Source organism: Pseudochaenichthys georgianus, chromosome 13 (genome assembly GCF_902827115.2).
Source record: "Pseudochaenichthys georgianus chromosome 13, fPseGeo1.2, whole genome shotgun sequence".
Taxonomy (NCBI): Eukaryota; Metazoa; Chordata; class Actinopteri; order Perciformes; family Channichthyidae; genus Pseudochaenichthys; species Pseudochaenichthys georgianus.
The window spans coordinates 9,040,131-9,056,854 of NC_047515.1; the positions used below are offsets into that span (position 1 = coordinate 9,040,131).

General features: G+C 42.9%; 1 protein-coding gene across 1 annotated transcript in view; it reads left to right on the forward strand.

Moving 5' to 3' along the window:
• The window catches only part of ulk2 (unc-51 like autophagy activating kinase 2), a 56,111-nt gene that overhangs the window by 35,635 nt on the left and 3,752 nt on the right, over window positions 1-16,724 (forward strand). The window contains exons 7-18 of the mRNA XM_034097705.2: window positions 450-618; window positions 2,058-2,103; window positions 10,327-10,476; window positions 12,127-12,272; window positions 12,378-12,458; window positions 13,540-13,817; window positions 13,903-14,081; window positions 14,752-14,861; window positions 15,066-15,203; window positions 15,314-15,555; window positions 16,053-16,231; window positions 16,349-16,467. Of these exons, the coding sequence (XP_033953596.1) occupies window positions 450-618; window positions 2,058-2,103; window positions 10,327-10,476; window positions 12,127-12,272; window positions 12,378-12,458; window positions 13,540-13,817; window positions 13,903-14,081; window positions 14,752-14,861; window positions 15,066-15,203; window positions 15,314-15,555; window positions 16,053-16,231; window positions 16,349-16,467 (1,837 nt within the window). The remainder of the gene's footprint in view (window positions 1-449; window positions 619-2,057; window positions 2,104-10,326; window positions 10,477-12,126; window positions 12,273-12,377; window positions 12,459-13,539; window positions 13,818-13,902; window positions 14,082-14,751; window positions 14,862-15,065; window positions 15,204-15,313; window positions 15,556-16,052; window positions 16,232-16,348; window positions 16,468-16,724) is intronic.

The window sequence follows — 16,724 nt, forward strand, 5'->3', positions numbered from 1 at the left end:
TCGCTGCGAGGGGGACTCAAGTTCCCATCAGCAAAAACACGTGGGTTTGCTATCCTGGCTCCAAAATGGTGGAATGAGCTCCCCATTGACATCAGGACAGCAGAAAGCTTACACACCTTCCGGCGCAGACTGAAAACTCATCTCTTTCAACTCCACTTCGAGCGATAGAATGACTAACAAAGAACTGCTAACAGAGCACTTATATACTAATAAATAACAATGTTTGGCTCTATGAAACCTGATGTTCTTATATGATTCTGTTTTCTTCAAGGTTGTGTCTTCCTGGTCGAATGTACTTATTGTAAGTCGCTTTGGATAAAAGCGTCAGCTAAATGCAATGTAATGTAATGTAATGTCCACTTTAAGTTTGACAGCCTTAATTGCGTCATTCAGGAGGCACATTACAACTTAATCCTCTTTCTCTCGCCCTCCCTCCCTCTCTCTCACAGTCTCTCCCGGACATGCAGACTCTAGCAGAAGACGGTCTGTCGTCCCCTCCGCTCGGTCCGCCCAACTTCCTGCAGCTTTCCAAAGAGTCTGCAGGAAGCACCAGCAGCAAGAACTCGTCCTCTGATACTGACGACTTTGTGCTGGTGCCTCACATCTCCACTGACAGCTGTGAGTGCACGCACATACTGTACCCTACTGTGTGTTCTGTAACTCACCTGATTATACCAAAAGGAGATCAAGTCTTTGGCTAACCTCACTTTGCTTGTGGAGAATGCAAATATATTACCTGTCGAGCTGGGGGTTATTGCAAAAAGAATTGCGTATTATTTTCACAGCAAGAATACAATACTTACAGCAAGAAAATATAAAAGACAGTTTGCAGAATCTAACCTTATTATAGCCATTTTGATTAAATGTTTAGGAATAATTGGTCAATGTATTGTTGATCCTTAGTGTATCACAACATGAATATATATATCATAACTTTTCACAACACAAAGACCTTTCCTTACAGAGAATACTTGTGCCTCCCATATAACTTATTACCTTTTCATACCAAAACAAAAGAATGTATTGAAAATAAGAATAAAACATGATATTTATTAAGTTTATCAGTGCTCCCCAACAAAATATATAGTCCTGGACCTGAGACATGAGGAAGAAGGGATGGGAGGGGACGAGGATTAAATGTCGGAAAATAGTCATATTTTAAACTCAATGCTTTATTTGAGGTTGTGGAGAATAGGGACAGCTAACTCAACCAACCAGTATCTGAAAATACTTCCATTTGATTGGTTAAAAATGTGTTTTGTTTTTGTAATTCGATTTGTTGTTAGTATGTCGTCAAGTAAAGCAACTTATTGGTAGTTATACAGTTTGAAATCATCTGACCTGGGAAATGTTCTTTCACAATCAGTGTTATGTTCACCCTCTCCATTGTACATACAGTACAATGTACACTTGACAGATGGACTCAGAAGTAAATGGACATCTGTTCTGCACAAGCACGCAGATGTCTTGGAAGTATATGTAATGTGAGGTCCGATTCATTACCTGCCAATAATACCTACAGCGCACACACACACTCAAACACACTCAAGCAACACATGTCACCAAATCCGCCATTACGTTAAACACCTGCTAACCATTTCATGCTGTAATCGTAGACATCAGTCCGTAAACAGAAGGTACGTACCCTTACCCTTCTGACTGGTAAAATGAACCCACTCCCTCTGCAACTGCCACACACACACACACACACACACACACACACACACACACACACACACACACACACACACACACACACACACACACACACACACACACACACACACACACACACACACACACACACACACACACACACACACACAACACACACACCACACACACACACACACACAACACACACACACACACACACACACACACACACACACACACACACACACACACACACACACACACCTGCTAGTCCTCCCCTCAAACAATGAACACAGTGTAGTCATGTAATCACCTGATTACTGTTGATTCATACATCAGTAAAGCCTGCTGCCTCTTTATAATTGTTGTCTTTCTTTCTTTCTTTCTTTCTCCCTCCTCAGACGACCAGCCAATGGGAGCGGGTCGTCGACTGTCCAGTGAGTGGGGGTGAGTAAGATGCGTTCTTCCAAACTGGTTTGGATATTGTACCAAAATATGTTATTAAAAACACACACAAATGTATCGTGCATTGTGAACCTATGCAAGAGGATTAGGGACATGTGACATTTCTTTTAGATCTGACCAAAAGTGAATTTTTGTAAAAAATGTAAGAATAATTTCTCCTAATTCTGACTTTGGGGAAAAGTTATATGAAGAGAAACAAAATCTGGACAGGAACACTGATTCCCAAAGTCATAAAGCTATAACAGACATTAATGCACACATACAAAAAATATAATTATAGGTGTTGTTATACCCTCATTTGCTTTCTTTCTAACAGTAACTTTGCATAACGACTGGAAATACAGGGAAACACGCACTTTGACTGTGTCCAAATTAAACTAAATCTGCCTATTAACATCTCCTGAATTTAATCCGTACAAAAGTTTATAAAAAATTGTGATTTTATAGGGGGCTTGTGTTAACACTTAACAACAAATGTAACATGTATTTGTTGGTTTATTCTGGTAATACATTAGTCATATAATAAAGTCTAAATAGCATTACAAGGGTCTGCAAAGCCTTAATGAATGCTGCAGATTGAAGTGTGACATGATGCCGATTCACACACAGCCTTGATTTCATGTGCATGTGTGGAAGGTCATAACATCTATTGTTTGCATGTTTTTATTTCAGTGAGGCCTCCTTTGTTAATTCACTTCCCTATTTGTGTCTCTCTGACCAACTGCAGCTTAACACCACACACACACACACACACCACACACACACACACACACACACACACACACACACACACACACACACACACACACACACACACACACACACACACACACACACACACACACACACACACACACACACACACACACACACACCGTCCATTTGTCAAGAGTGAATTATCCTGCACACCTCCTAATGTGCATGGTGAGTGAGATGTGAATCATTGAGCCAAACAACAAGGTGGTTCTGCGCTAAATAAAGCACCGACCCACGAGGGCTGTGTGATAAGAATAGACATGCACACTGCCCAAATCTGCTGCTTTGACAAACTGTGTTATTACTGGGCCTGTGTACTTAAAAGATCATAACACGCTTACATGTACTGCTAACACACTATGCTCTCAATGTTACCGTCCTTTTTCTTCAGGTTTACATCCATGTTATTGAATTAACCACTTATATTCATCATTCTCCTGTCCAGCAATTATTCCCTGATATTTGACCCTTTTCTACCTTCCACTAGCTATATCTCATCAGGGAAGCTTTTAAAAAAAAATACTCTAGTTTCAGGTCAAAATAAAATAATTAAACACATATTTCCGTCTATAGAGAGGCAAAGTCCCTCCCCTTCCGGGGTCCTCCATGGGACTTTATTTCGGAAAGATTATGTATTGAAGTCAATGGCGATTATCTTTCAATCCCGTTTGAATTGTGCCGCGAATTACACTATGATGTTTGTCAATTTAAAAGATAATTTTGCAAGTCAAAACAATAAAAAAGTGTCGTAAAACTGTGAAGTAACCCATTTTTTTGTGTGAAGCGCTCAATGAACTTCAACTCTGGTCTTGCACACGTCACCAACACCAAGATGGCCGTCACGTTAGCACATTTCACTTCTTTCTTTCAGAATGAGGCGAAAAGTATTAACCTCTTAAGCCAGAGGGTCCCCCCAGTGGACCCCTCCCACCGTTTTTTTACGAGACTATGTCTCAGGGCTTCTTAACATTTATGAAACTATTAATGTTCCATACCCTTTTAATGGTAAGAAACTCAGCTAACTGAAAATGTGAACCATTTTTAGCTAAAAGAAACACAAGAGTAATACCAAGCCTTTGAATTAGCATGGAGCGAAAAAATGCTAACTAATGCTAACGGACTTTTGCACAGCACTCACGGTTGAAATGCCCTTATTACTTATCGTAACTGCACAAACAAGATATCCGATTAAAGCTGAGACTCAACAGATTCCACACATGTAATGTCACCACTGTACGACCCCAAATTCCTGGAGCTATCAGCCAGAAAAGAGAAAGTAAACAACATCCGGTTTCAAAAATATTACAATAATTACATCTTACCTTTTTTGATTTGTGATCAAAAGTTGTGTTCAACGGAATAAAAACGCCGCTCAAGGTTAATCCAATGTCTTTGTGTCACGTAGACATTTTTACTGATAATCCATCATCATATTTATGGCAATATACTGGGTATAACGTTTTGCCGTCCAGGCTTGTACTTTCAGATATGCTTCGTTTGCTTCTCTATTACGTCCGCAATGGTAACTTTTACGTGGATTTGGGAACTGCCCATCGATTCTATTGAATGTAATGGTTAAGAAAAATGTGTAATTCACCCAAATCGAACAATGGGTTCCAGAGATATGGTCCTGCGTAAAGTATAAAGAATGCCAGCCAGCGTAAGTACATTACGCAGCAGACTTTACTTATTGTTTAGTGCAGAAGGAAGCAGGAATTGCAGGAGCCAGAGCGCACGGAGCGCAGAGCGGACAGCAGATAACAGAATTGCAGTTTTATTGCTTATAGATTATCAGAACATTTCAAAGGGGACACAGCCACATTGGATATTAACCTATGGATTAACTACATCATCGTTTTTATCGTTTTAATGCCATTGAAGACCAGTTTAGACCAGACAAAGAGGAAAGTAAGTCATTGTTAGCCTAGCGCATGTTAGTACCTAGCGCCACTTGTTTTGATGTACGTTTTTGTTGATAACCTCGCGAGTTTGTATCTTTCAGTGTTGAGGTGAGCACCGTTAGATTCTGTGTCTTTACGATCATAAACAATGTGTTGGATGTGCAGCTAGGATAAGTAATAAGGGAGCTAGGAGTGATTTTCGGTGCAGTAATAGGTTAGCATTTTTCGCTCGGGGCTAATTCAGAGGCTCACTGTTAGCATTGTGTGTTTTTTTTTTTAAAAATAAATGAAAAAGATCAGTTAAATGAGTTTTTTCCCGTTATATGGATAGAAAATATTCATAGTTTATTAAATATTAAGGTTCCTTAGACGTTGTTTCCTGCAAATGACGCGATTTCGGGTCCGTGGGGCCTAAGAGGATAACAGAGTGTTTTATTTTATTTTTTTCACAACAGTTGTATTTGGATGGAATGAATACCTATAGTGATAATTCAAAGTAATAAAACGATTTTTACAGTGAAAAAGTTCAAATGGAACTGATGGTTCCCAAATTACCCAGAGGTGAGTCCGCCTGGACTTTATTTTTCTAAACCTCTCTAAAAAGGTCAAATTTCACTTGTTTTGCATCAATCTTGATACAGGGTACTTATTATATGTTATAGTTTGGATTCCTAAAGCTTTTCGTCTACTAACCCATCATTCAAGGGTGGTTTTAATGGGTTTTCTTTAGGCGGACATTAGAATTTACATGTTTTTACTATGTTCCATCTGAATTGACTTTAAAATAAAAACATCTATTGATTCTGACACTTCTACATCCAACTCACAGATGTAACCTTGCTTTGAGAGAAAGGATTATTAATTCACCCTTTTTAGAAGTGAAGATATAGTCTTTGTTGTTCGTGGCATTTTCGAACCTGAAAAACAGGCGCAGGGCTTAAGAGGTGAAAATCACTACAAGTCTGGCCATGTTGAGAACTGTACATACACACAAGGGGAGTTAGTCCGGCTTTACAAGGTTTTGGTGAGTAACGGTTCGTCCACACAGCAGCTTTTCAAAAATCTTGGAGCTGGGCGTGTCTGAAAGCTTGGGGATTTTTTGCGAGCAACGCGACCAACAACCAATCACATGAATCTCCCGCCCCCGACATACAAAGCAAAAAACCCCGGGGATTTTATGCGAGCAATATATATATATATATATATATATATATATATATAAACTCCCCAAACAGGCGAAAACCTACCAGTTTCACCCACTGTCTCTGCCACCTCCCTCCATGCCTGGTTCCTCCGGTTTGTATCCCGTTAATAGTTCTGGTCGTAAAGAACCGGGTGATTTGCTACCGTAATTTCTCGTTTGGAATATGAGGAAATGAACTGCGGTCTGGTTCTCCCTGCTTACACGCGATTTGATTGGCTAGCGCTTCTACTGTCAGATTTGCATAAACGTGATTTGATTGGCTGACGCTTCCAGCTCAGCTTCAAAAGTTGAACATTGCTCAACTTTTGAATCCTGGAAATCCTGGAAATCTTCACTTCGCTTCCCCACAATGCAGTTCGGCGAAAAGCGAGGCAAAGTGACATCATCCCCATTCAAAGTCAATGGGCAGAGAAGCGTTGGAAGCGGTGGAAGATTCGTCTAACGGCCCGTCCACACAGCGGCGTGCGTTGACGCTTGCCGGCGGGCGTGTCTGACACTCGACCAACAACCAATCACATGAATCTCCCGCCCCTGACACACAAGCAGCGGTTTGATTGGCTAGAGCTTGTACTGGCATATGATTCGATTGGTTGACGCTTCTGCCGAGGCGTCAAAAGTTGAACATTGCTCAACTTTTGCAGCGAGTCACGCCAGCAACGCTCCGCGTCGCTTCCCACGATGCAGTTCGGCTAAAAGTGACGTCACCCCATTCAAAGTGAATGGGCAGAAGCGTTGGAAGCTTCAACGCACGCCGCTGTGTGGACGGGCCGTGAAGCTGCTGTGTGGACGTACCTACGGATTCAAAAGTTGAGCAATGTTCAACTTTTGAAGCTGAGCTGGAAGCGTCAGCCAATCAAATCACGTTTATGCAAATCTGACAGTAGAAGCGCTAGCCAATCAAACCGCGTGTAAGCAGGGAGAACCAGACTGCAGTTCATTTCCTCATTTTCCAAACGAGAAATTACGGTAGCAAATCACCCGGTTCTTTACGACCAGACTATTTAACGGGATACAAACCGGAGGGACCAGGCATGGAGGGAGGTGGCAGAGACAGTGGGTGAAACTGGTAGGTTTTCGCCTGTTTGGGGAGTTTATATATATATATATATATATATATATATATATATATATATATATAATTAGGGCTGTCAAGATAACGCGTTAACGCAAAAAAAAATTAACGCCACTAATTATTTTAACGCGATTAACGCATGTGTATTTGTTTTCCTCGGCCGCCCCGTAGTTTCAGAGCACATCGAGTTTAAAATACCATCTACAAGCTGATGCTGACAGCCCCGCTCCTGCCGCCCGCTTGTGGCAGACCACACTTCCACGCTCACCGGCAGGCACCGACTGGCCATCGGGAGGACCAGGAAGGTGTGTGGATGTGTGGATGTGTGGCCCGAGCGAGCGAGAGAGACCTTACGTGCATTGTTGTTGTTAGCATCTGGTGCTAGCTAGCTGCGCTAACGGATATAAGGAGCTGTTTAAATGAAAACAGAGGAGCGACATTTCGCCACAACTGCGCCGAGCACTTGACTTTATGCAGGAAGCAGACAGCGGGACATTGTACTAACAGTCAGCACACTCATCATTGCAGCAACATGATTGCAGCGTCCAGGCAGCTCCCGTTCGAGCATATGCCTTGAGTTGCACATAGCTCCAACGATCACACACACACACACACACACACACACACACACACACACACACACACACACACACACACACACACACACACACCACACCCACACACACACACACACACACACACACACACACACACACACACACACACACACACACACACACACACACACACACACACACACACACACACACACACACACACACACACACACACACTTTGTATTGTATTATTGTATGAGAGGTTCCAGGTTGAATTGAGGCGAATGTTTGTAATGTTCAGAGGTTGTTGTGTTTAATATTCATGAGAATATTTGTCATTGTTCAAATGATAATAAACACATATATAAAGCATATTTGTCCACTCATATGTTGATAAGAGTATTAAAAACTTGAAAAATATTCCTCTAAGGTACATTTAGAACAGATCAAAAATGTGCGATTAATTTGCGATTAATCGCGATTAACTATGGACAATCATGCGATTAATCGCGATTAAATATTTTAATCGACTGACAGCCCTATTATATATATATTGCTCGCATAAAATCCCCGGGGTTTTTTGCTTTGTATGTCGGGGGCGGGAGATTCATGTGATTGGTTGTTGGTCACGTTGCTCGCAAAAAATCCCCAAGCTTTCAGACACGCCCAGCTCCAAGATTTTCAAGATTTTTGAAAAGCTGCTGTGTGGACGTACCGTAACACGAGTGTAATGTGTAACGTTAATGACATCACTTACGCGACTCTGGGATTTGTAGTCTTTCTAGTTGTGTATTTTTCATAGTCTTATATTTCAACAGTTTTACGACAAACTGTGACTTTTTTGACATGGAAATGATTTTTTAAGATTGACAAACATCATAGGTGTAATTCGTGGCACAATTCAAACGGGATCGATAGATAATCTTTCTCTCCCCATTGACTTCAATACATAATTTTTCAGAAATAAGGTCCCATGGGGCGGAAGTAGAAGGGCGGGACTTCGCCTCTCTATGAAACCTTGAGAACTAATGCTGTCTGTTGCTAATTTTCTTTACTTATTCCCAATATCCCATTAAATCTTTTTTTCCCGCAGTGGGACAGTGCTGCTAAACTGCAACAATAAGATGAGTAGATTAACATATCATAGAAAAGGCAAGCACATGTTAATAAAATAAAATACAAATAACTATACATCCATGTTAATAAGTAAAAAGTAGCAGCAATATCAAAAAGTAAGTTTACAAGTTTAAAACATTAAAAGTACCTGTTTAGAAACAGGCAAGGGGAAACCCAAAACATAATGGGGCCTCTTTAAAACGTTTTATACACATATTCTGCTCCCTTAACTCCTGCTACTGCCTGTCTCTCTTTGTTCTTGTTCTTTCTCCCTTTTATAACAACCTGCAGTCACTTCTTCTATCTCCCTGCTTTCCTGTTTGCATGTGTCAACAGCCTCGAGCAAAACCGTTCTCTTCTCTCTCTCTCTGTTCCCTTTTTTCTATGCTCTGTTTTTGTTGCCGTTCTGTGTCATCCTCCAACTGTCCATGCAGCAGCTTTATCCCCTCCCTATGCTGTCCTGTAACACTTTTCTCCCTAGCAATAACTCTGTACTGCTTACATCAATTAGTTAAACATTGACACGGGAAAAACACATTTTATCTTCATGACCGCAGTTGCCCCTTGTAATTTAGTAACACACTCACAAAGACTTACTAAATCAAAGCCTTGTTTATCGTCTGTGCCTTGTGGGTACTACATTGATTTGAGTTGAGGAAGTAGAGACATGATGATGAAGAAAGGCTGGATTTGTTTGATGCCATCCCCCTCTCTGAGGCAGAAACCAGGTCAGAGGGAACTGACTTCAGATGCAGTCTCTCTCCTCTTGCCACTCTTAAAAGCAGCGGTTCAGTGACCTACAAATTCTCTTTATCTCTCCCTTTTTAACAAGGACTGCACACTACAGTCCTCTCCACATTAAGCCCTGTCTGGGTAGTAAAGCTTTCAGGCACCGGAATAAAATATAGAAAGCCTCCTTCGTGGGTTACTGTATCAAATGCTTGTATCTCAGAATAAATACAATCCAACAGAGTCTCTGGTTCTTTGTCTTGACTAGTCTCTGCCTCACGTGTCCTCCTGCTCACCCTCTCGTAGACCCTCCCAGTCTTCACATAATTACATAACACTGGTTTCCAACTGGTGTCGCACTCTTAAAGGCCCATTTCCCCCTACTCCTCCTCTTTTTTTTGCATTCTGTATGCTCAAGAACATTTTGTCTCCCGTGGAATAACAAAAGAATGCAAATGAGCTGTGGCTTCTTGCACTCCCCCAGCTGTGTCTGTGTTTATATCAGAGAACCGGCCTTACACGTGCCATTGGCCCGCTCTGGCCCGGCCCTGCCTCTAGCCACGCCCCCAGCAGCAAGAGCTCGAAGCTGATTGGGGCTGCCCTTTCTGTTTACATGGAAGCCTGGCCTCCTTTCTTTTTTTTCATCAGATGATCCGCCAGGCTAAACTTAAGTTCCTCAACCTGACTCCACTCTGAAGTAAACATAAAGCAGTAGAAAGAACATTTTAGAGTTGTCCTGCTTTATAAACCTTTGGATATTTAACTTATTATGGGTGTTGACCCCCCTGAAGACGTCTTGGAGTTATGGAAGCAGCAGCAGCATCGAGCAGACTGGCTAACTGCCCCCTTATCCCCGTTCTTCCCCAACAGGCAGCCGCAACCAACCCCTGGACAGACCCCTATGGTGTCCCCACGGGCTGAGACCACCCCCATCCCTGTTCCCACGCAGATCCGGAACTACCAGCGCATCAAGCAGAACCTCTCCAGCAGCCCGACCACCACGCTGTACAGCTCCCCCAGGTAAGAGCCTCCTCTGCTGGGTGTGAGGAAGTGTTTGTTACCTGAAATCAGCCTGTGACTAATGTTTTACTCAGTGTTAGTTGATGCAAACCCAGGCTGTTGTTTCATCAGCTGTTAGCTTTCACTGACATGACCTCATAACTCCACTCTGTGGCATCCGACCTGTTGCTGGGAGGATTTATGTGGAAACAAAGCAGAGGGGAGTGCAGAGGAAGATTAGTCTTGTTGTTGCTGAAAGGGAGAACACTGGAGGTACTTAAGACGTTAATCACCTGTTGTGTGTTGCTAATGTGCAGCAGTTTAAAGGTTTCTGTGAGGGCTCGTGGTCATCTAGTGGTTTGTTTGCATTGTCATTTGCTGACACAGTATTAGGAAAGTATGAAGTGGGGTTACTTCCATTGAGCTCCTAAAATGAGCTCTTAAAATGTTAACATTTAGGTTACTAATACCTTTTGGCCTTTCTGAACCAGCAGTTTCTTTAATGTCTAACATGTCATGTTAACTTAATATATGTGTCTGTTTATGGGACTACTTTAAGGTGCCCTGTTGAATCCTTGACCACTTTGAACGCTAAGGAGCAATGTTTTGTTATTTTTGTTGGCTACTTCGAATCACTTCTCATTAACTAGTGGGTCCCCATTTCTTTCTTTGTCTTGCACAATCATACAAGGTTGACACAAAAAATGGCAATGTCCCAACAAAGGGAAGACCACTATCTCTCAGACATGGTTGTAAACAATGCATGAAACATATTTAAAATGGCCTTTAGTTTTGGATGCGAAAAGAAGGTTTTTACCATACTTGTATTACACCTTGGGGAAACATTCTTTGTGTTCTTTCCACTTTTGTTTGTTTACCAAAAATCCCGTTTGTGTCCCCCCACTTTACAAATATGTTTATTTTTTTTTTTTTAACGCAAGCCGTCATCGCCACGGAGGAGCACACAGCCTCTGAGAGAGAGAGAGAGAGAGAGAGAGAGAGAGCACACCTTTTATCTATTTAATATAAAGTAAGAAATCATTCCAATGTGTACTATAGGACAGTAAAAAAAAATACAGTTTAAAAGGAGAGTGATTAGTCAAATATTCATAAATAGAAAGAAAGAATGCTAACTAGGTAACATAAGATAAGAATAAACCAGTTTAAATGATTTGTTATTGGTTGTGATCATATTCTAAAGATGTTTGGATTATTCAAAAGTATACAGCTCCCTTTCATCTGAGTGTTGAGAGCTGTATCCATGAATTCATGTTGTGCTCAAAGTGCACCAGATTGATGCAAAATCTTCCCAGGGGAGCATGCCCCCGGACCCCCCTAGAGGAGGTGAGGTCCACCTCCAAATAAAGCAGGTTAAAATAATTAAATTGAATACACTTTCTTTTAGTAAACACTGCAAACGGGTCCCACAGACCCAAACAGCACACAAAGGTTAAAGGTAAGCATATAATAATGTTAAAATGTGCTAAATATATAAAAGAGGAGTAAAAGTAGCCCAAACTTGTTTTATTTTTTTAAAGTAGCACTCATCGTAAAAAAGGTTGGTGACCCCTGTACTCGACTGATCATGTACTCATAGGTCTGAAAACTGAATGAATGTTGCACCTTTTAAAAGTCTGCATACATACTTAATGTTTTTTGTGTTTGATTTAGGTCCGGCACAGTGAGGCGCTCCAACACTAGTCCTATGGGGTTTCCCAAGGTGCCCTCGGGGTCCCCCAGCTCGGCGGACGTCCCTCAGACCGTCGGCAGGCGTCTCTCCACCGGCAGCTCCCGGCCCTACTCTCCCTCACCTCTGGGTAAGGACACGTCTGGATATGTCTCAACTTTTGAATAACACCTTCCAGACATGTGTTGGACGTGTCCAGAAGCTCCCAGCGAAAATGATGTGTTTGTGTTCGCAGTGGGCACCATCCCCGAGCAGCTGGGCCACTGCTGCTGTCACATGCAGAGCCACGAGCCCCGCAGCCGCAGCTCCTCAGGAGGTCAGTTTACAGGCAACACTACAGCCTGGTCACCTGCTTCACCCACATCCACATTAAACCCAACTGTGTGTCTAAGCATTTACATGGGATGTGGGTTGCTGAAACAGCCAATAGAAATCAGATCAAATAAAAACTTCAACTGGATCTTATCAAATGTGCAAGGTCAAGCAAAATAACAATTTCTCTGGTAAGGACATCCAGGACATAGTCAAACCATACACTCCAGCATCTGCCCTTCGCTCTGCATTGGCTAATCGGCTAGCTAGCAAGCTCCCCGTTTAAAGATCAGAACAATAGAAGGTATACACATCTTCATTTGCAGGCTAACAAAATACGTTCTTCTCTATGTAGCAATGATTAGGCTGATTGAAAGCTAATGTACTTACAGAATGATGGCTTTTTTGGGTTTCTTTGGGAAAATTGTCGGCTAAATGTATTGTAATAATGTAATATAAAATGAACCATATAGATCCAATGATACAAATGATAGGTAACAGTTCAATGAGATAAGGCCACACAGTATAATATGATATGCATTGGCATTCAAAAAGGTAATAACGACCTTAACTGCAGTTGTTGCCTTGTTATCTCATCTGTGTCATAACTTTCTAATTCCTTGGGTTACAATAGGTCAAGGTCTTTTTAAAAGTCATGATATAAAAACACTACAGATGTCACGTCTTGGAACTCCTTCACTGTTTGTGTCAGGACCTTTGCTGTCATGGTGACCGCTTTATTATGAGGAAAGTGTACTGTCTGAAATAAAGCCAGACTTTGGCCCCTATTTTGAAAAGACATACAGTAAAAACAAGCAGACTTAAATACCAACACAGTGTCTTTGGACAGTCTCAGGACTGTTGTTCTTTGACTGGTGTGATGCACAGAGCTCATTCAAAGTGTCACCAGTAGCATCACTCCCTGCTGTTTTTCTTTTACTCAGAGCTGAGGGACAAATGATTTAGTTATGACTCCCTAATGTCACATTTTCTGTGATCAGTTGAAATCAGATCTATACAGGTTTTTTAATACACTACGCTTAATGGTCCATTTACTTAAACTGACCTCTAATCCACTTCTCCAGGTTCCCCCGTCCCGTCCTCTCAGCTACTGGGGGCCCGGCTCCAGAGTGCCCCCACCCTGACCGAGGTCTACCAGACCAGGCAGAAGCTCCACAAGCAGTTATCAGACCCGGTTCAGCCTTCCTCCTCCGCCTCCTCTTCCTCCTTCAGTCATTCCCCTCAGTTCGGCCGCCCGGCCAACCTGGGCTCCTCCCCCACAAAGCTCCTGGGCACCTCCCCCCGCACGTCCGACTGGCTGCAGAAGTCCCCGCTGCCCACCATCATCGGCTCTCCCACTAAAGTGAGTACAGATTTTAAGTGATTAAAAGATCAGCGCCAAATACATTCCGTTTTTTAAGTTTCCCTGTTTATTTTGTACCTTTCAGACCATATCGGCCCCGTTCAAGATTCCCAAAACGCAAGCGTCCTGTAATCTGATGGCGCTGGCGGACAGCCCCGTGCCCACCAAGACGTTGGCAGATGCTCGGGAAATGTGTGCCCACCACTGCAACCCGTACCTCTCCGGGCGCCCCGCGGCCCCCGAGGCCAGCAGGACCTTTGGCAGGTAGGACTCCTGGACCGTTTCCTTCACTACCCGGTTTCCTTTTGCTACCCCATGCCATCTTTCCAACGTACATTGATGGTCATTATCGTTTATTGTTGATATGGATGTTCCTTTGCTATTCTTTGCCATCAGTAGTATCGTACCACCAAGGCACCTTCACAGTTTTGTACCAGATTCATTGCTTGGCAGGCAAAACATACTTCTGTTTCTAACATTGAATGCCTCTAAATTGTTGTATTTGCATAAAAAATGAAGACATTCATATTTAAGATTCAACGGTTTTATTGTTATATTGAAAATAGCTACAGTGTAATTGTTGGCAATAAAAAGCTCAGGCTCCACCGAAAGTGCAACATCCAAAATAACCAAAAACAAAAATAGTATGTAAAATATAGGAATAAGTAAACTACGTACCTTTTAAACAGAATATGATCAAAATAAATACAAAACTATATACTGTACAGTTGAATACAATACTGTGTATGTAATAATATGTAAATATGTGGGCTGCAAACAGATGAAAGTGCTAGAAGAAGATGTGTAGAGGACATAATGTGCTATTTTAAATAAATAAGTCTTTTGCATGTTTTTGGAGGAAAGGGCACTTGTGTGGTGCCGCGTAACGTCGCTGTTTGACATTGTGCTGATGTTGTTTGTGTTTTCTCTGCAGGTCCGTTAGTACAGGTCGTCTGTCTGAGCAGCAAATCAGAATCACTCTGGGGGGACAGGCCTATCAGGGCAGCAATGACAGCCTGAACACAGAGCGACCCATGGACACAGGTATGAGAACACTGCTGTCTGCACATGGCCAATATAGGGGGTTATGAATGTCTTGTTAGTCTGTATTTTTCCTTATAAAAGTATATAAAGTTATATTTAAACATGCCAGAATGAGAACTTACCTGATACGTAATGCTTCCTTATACCGAGTCTCATTTTTTACAGTGTATGATATAGTATTAAACCCATTTCCTCTTCCTAAAGCCCCTGCAGGTCCCAGTGGGCTGGTTCAGGGTATGTCAGCGAGCCCCCGTACCGTCCTCTTCACCGTGGGTTCACCGCCCAACAGCAGCACTCCGCCCACCTGCAGCCACATGGGCACACGACCCCGCACCACCTCAGGTGAGCACCCGGACCCTGAGCAAATAGGCTGTTCCCAGCAACAACATGTTTCTAGTTTTTAGTTAGTATTGATCTATGACCCCCCCCCCCCCCCCCCCCTCTCCCGTCAGTGGGCTCCAACAGTTCTGGCGGCTCTCTGTGCTCCACCAGCGGTCGGGTCTATGTGGGGTCTCCCCCCGGCATGGCCATGGGCTGCTCTCCTCCAGGGGGTTTCGGGATGAGTCAGGTTGCTCACGGGAGTGATGGGGCACCCAGCAGCCTGCGCTACGTTCCCTATGGGACCTCCCCCCCCAGCTTGGAGGGGTTCATCACATTCGAAGCCCCTGAGCTGCCCGAGGAGACTCTGATGGAGGTGAGGAAGTGTTTGGAGTGTTTTACTTAACAGGATAATTAACCAGTAAGGACCTGCTCGACTTGATTCACTTTTGGTACCAGGTCCTTTATCTTGATTTTCTTTTTCCACTCGATATAGCAGCCTATATTCGGCCGAGTTTCCCCCAGTATAAATAAAGTATTCTGATTCTGTAAAGACATCGTTTTCATCACCGAACAGAGGAATGTCTGTTGTTCAAAGTGCACAGCGTATTACACAGGATGCAATTTAATTGAAATAAGGGTCAAGTGTTCAAAATAATGTGATCCTTATTGGTCAGTTTGGCTAATTTGGTATGACTGGTCAGTGCAGGACCTTCTGTAAAACGCCAGTGACAATTCCAAAATAAATCAAAAAAGAGTCAAGTTGAGTAGAGTTGGCGGTTGAAATGAGGCTTCATGACAGCTTCATGACTCACTGGTACAGTCTTTCAATGTAGTCTTTCCTGTTTGACATTTACTCTTTGTCTGGTCCAGCGAGAGCACACAGACACGCTGATGTACCTCCGCATGATGCTCTCCTTCACGGACTGCGTCCTGGAGATGGCAGCGGTGCGAGCCGGAGGGACGGAGCTCGGCGTGTCGTCCGCAACGCTCTACCCCCCCCAGGACAGCGTGGTGGTAGACCAGATCAGCCAGCTCAGCAAAGAGTGGGGGTAAGGAATGCCTAAAGTGTGGTCTGACAGGATCTCAGATAAAGACTAATATCATGCAGTCTGAGGAGGAGGTGTGCTGCAGTGTTTGATTGACTGTGCTTGTGCTGCCCCCTTCAGGCAGGTGGAGCAGTTGGTGCTCTACATGAAGGCGGCTCAGCTCCTGGCTTCCTCTCTGCATCTGGCCAAGGCGCAGATCAAATCAGCCAAGCTCAATCCTTCCAGTGCCGTCAAACAGGGTAAGGAAATGTCATCCAATTAGAAAAGAGGCAGCATCTGCTGTTCACCCTTTTCATCAGAGGGAGTTGTTTAAATGTTACCTTTGTCTATTTAATTATTACTGTTGTTGTAACTTAACATCAGTTGCTGTCTAGATAGTGATGAGTGAGGCAATACAAACACAATATTTGTATCGTAATCCTTTTAGAGATATTTAATTCCTTCAAGCATGGCCCTTTCGTGTGTGTGAGCACCCTAGAGAGCAACAATAAAACAT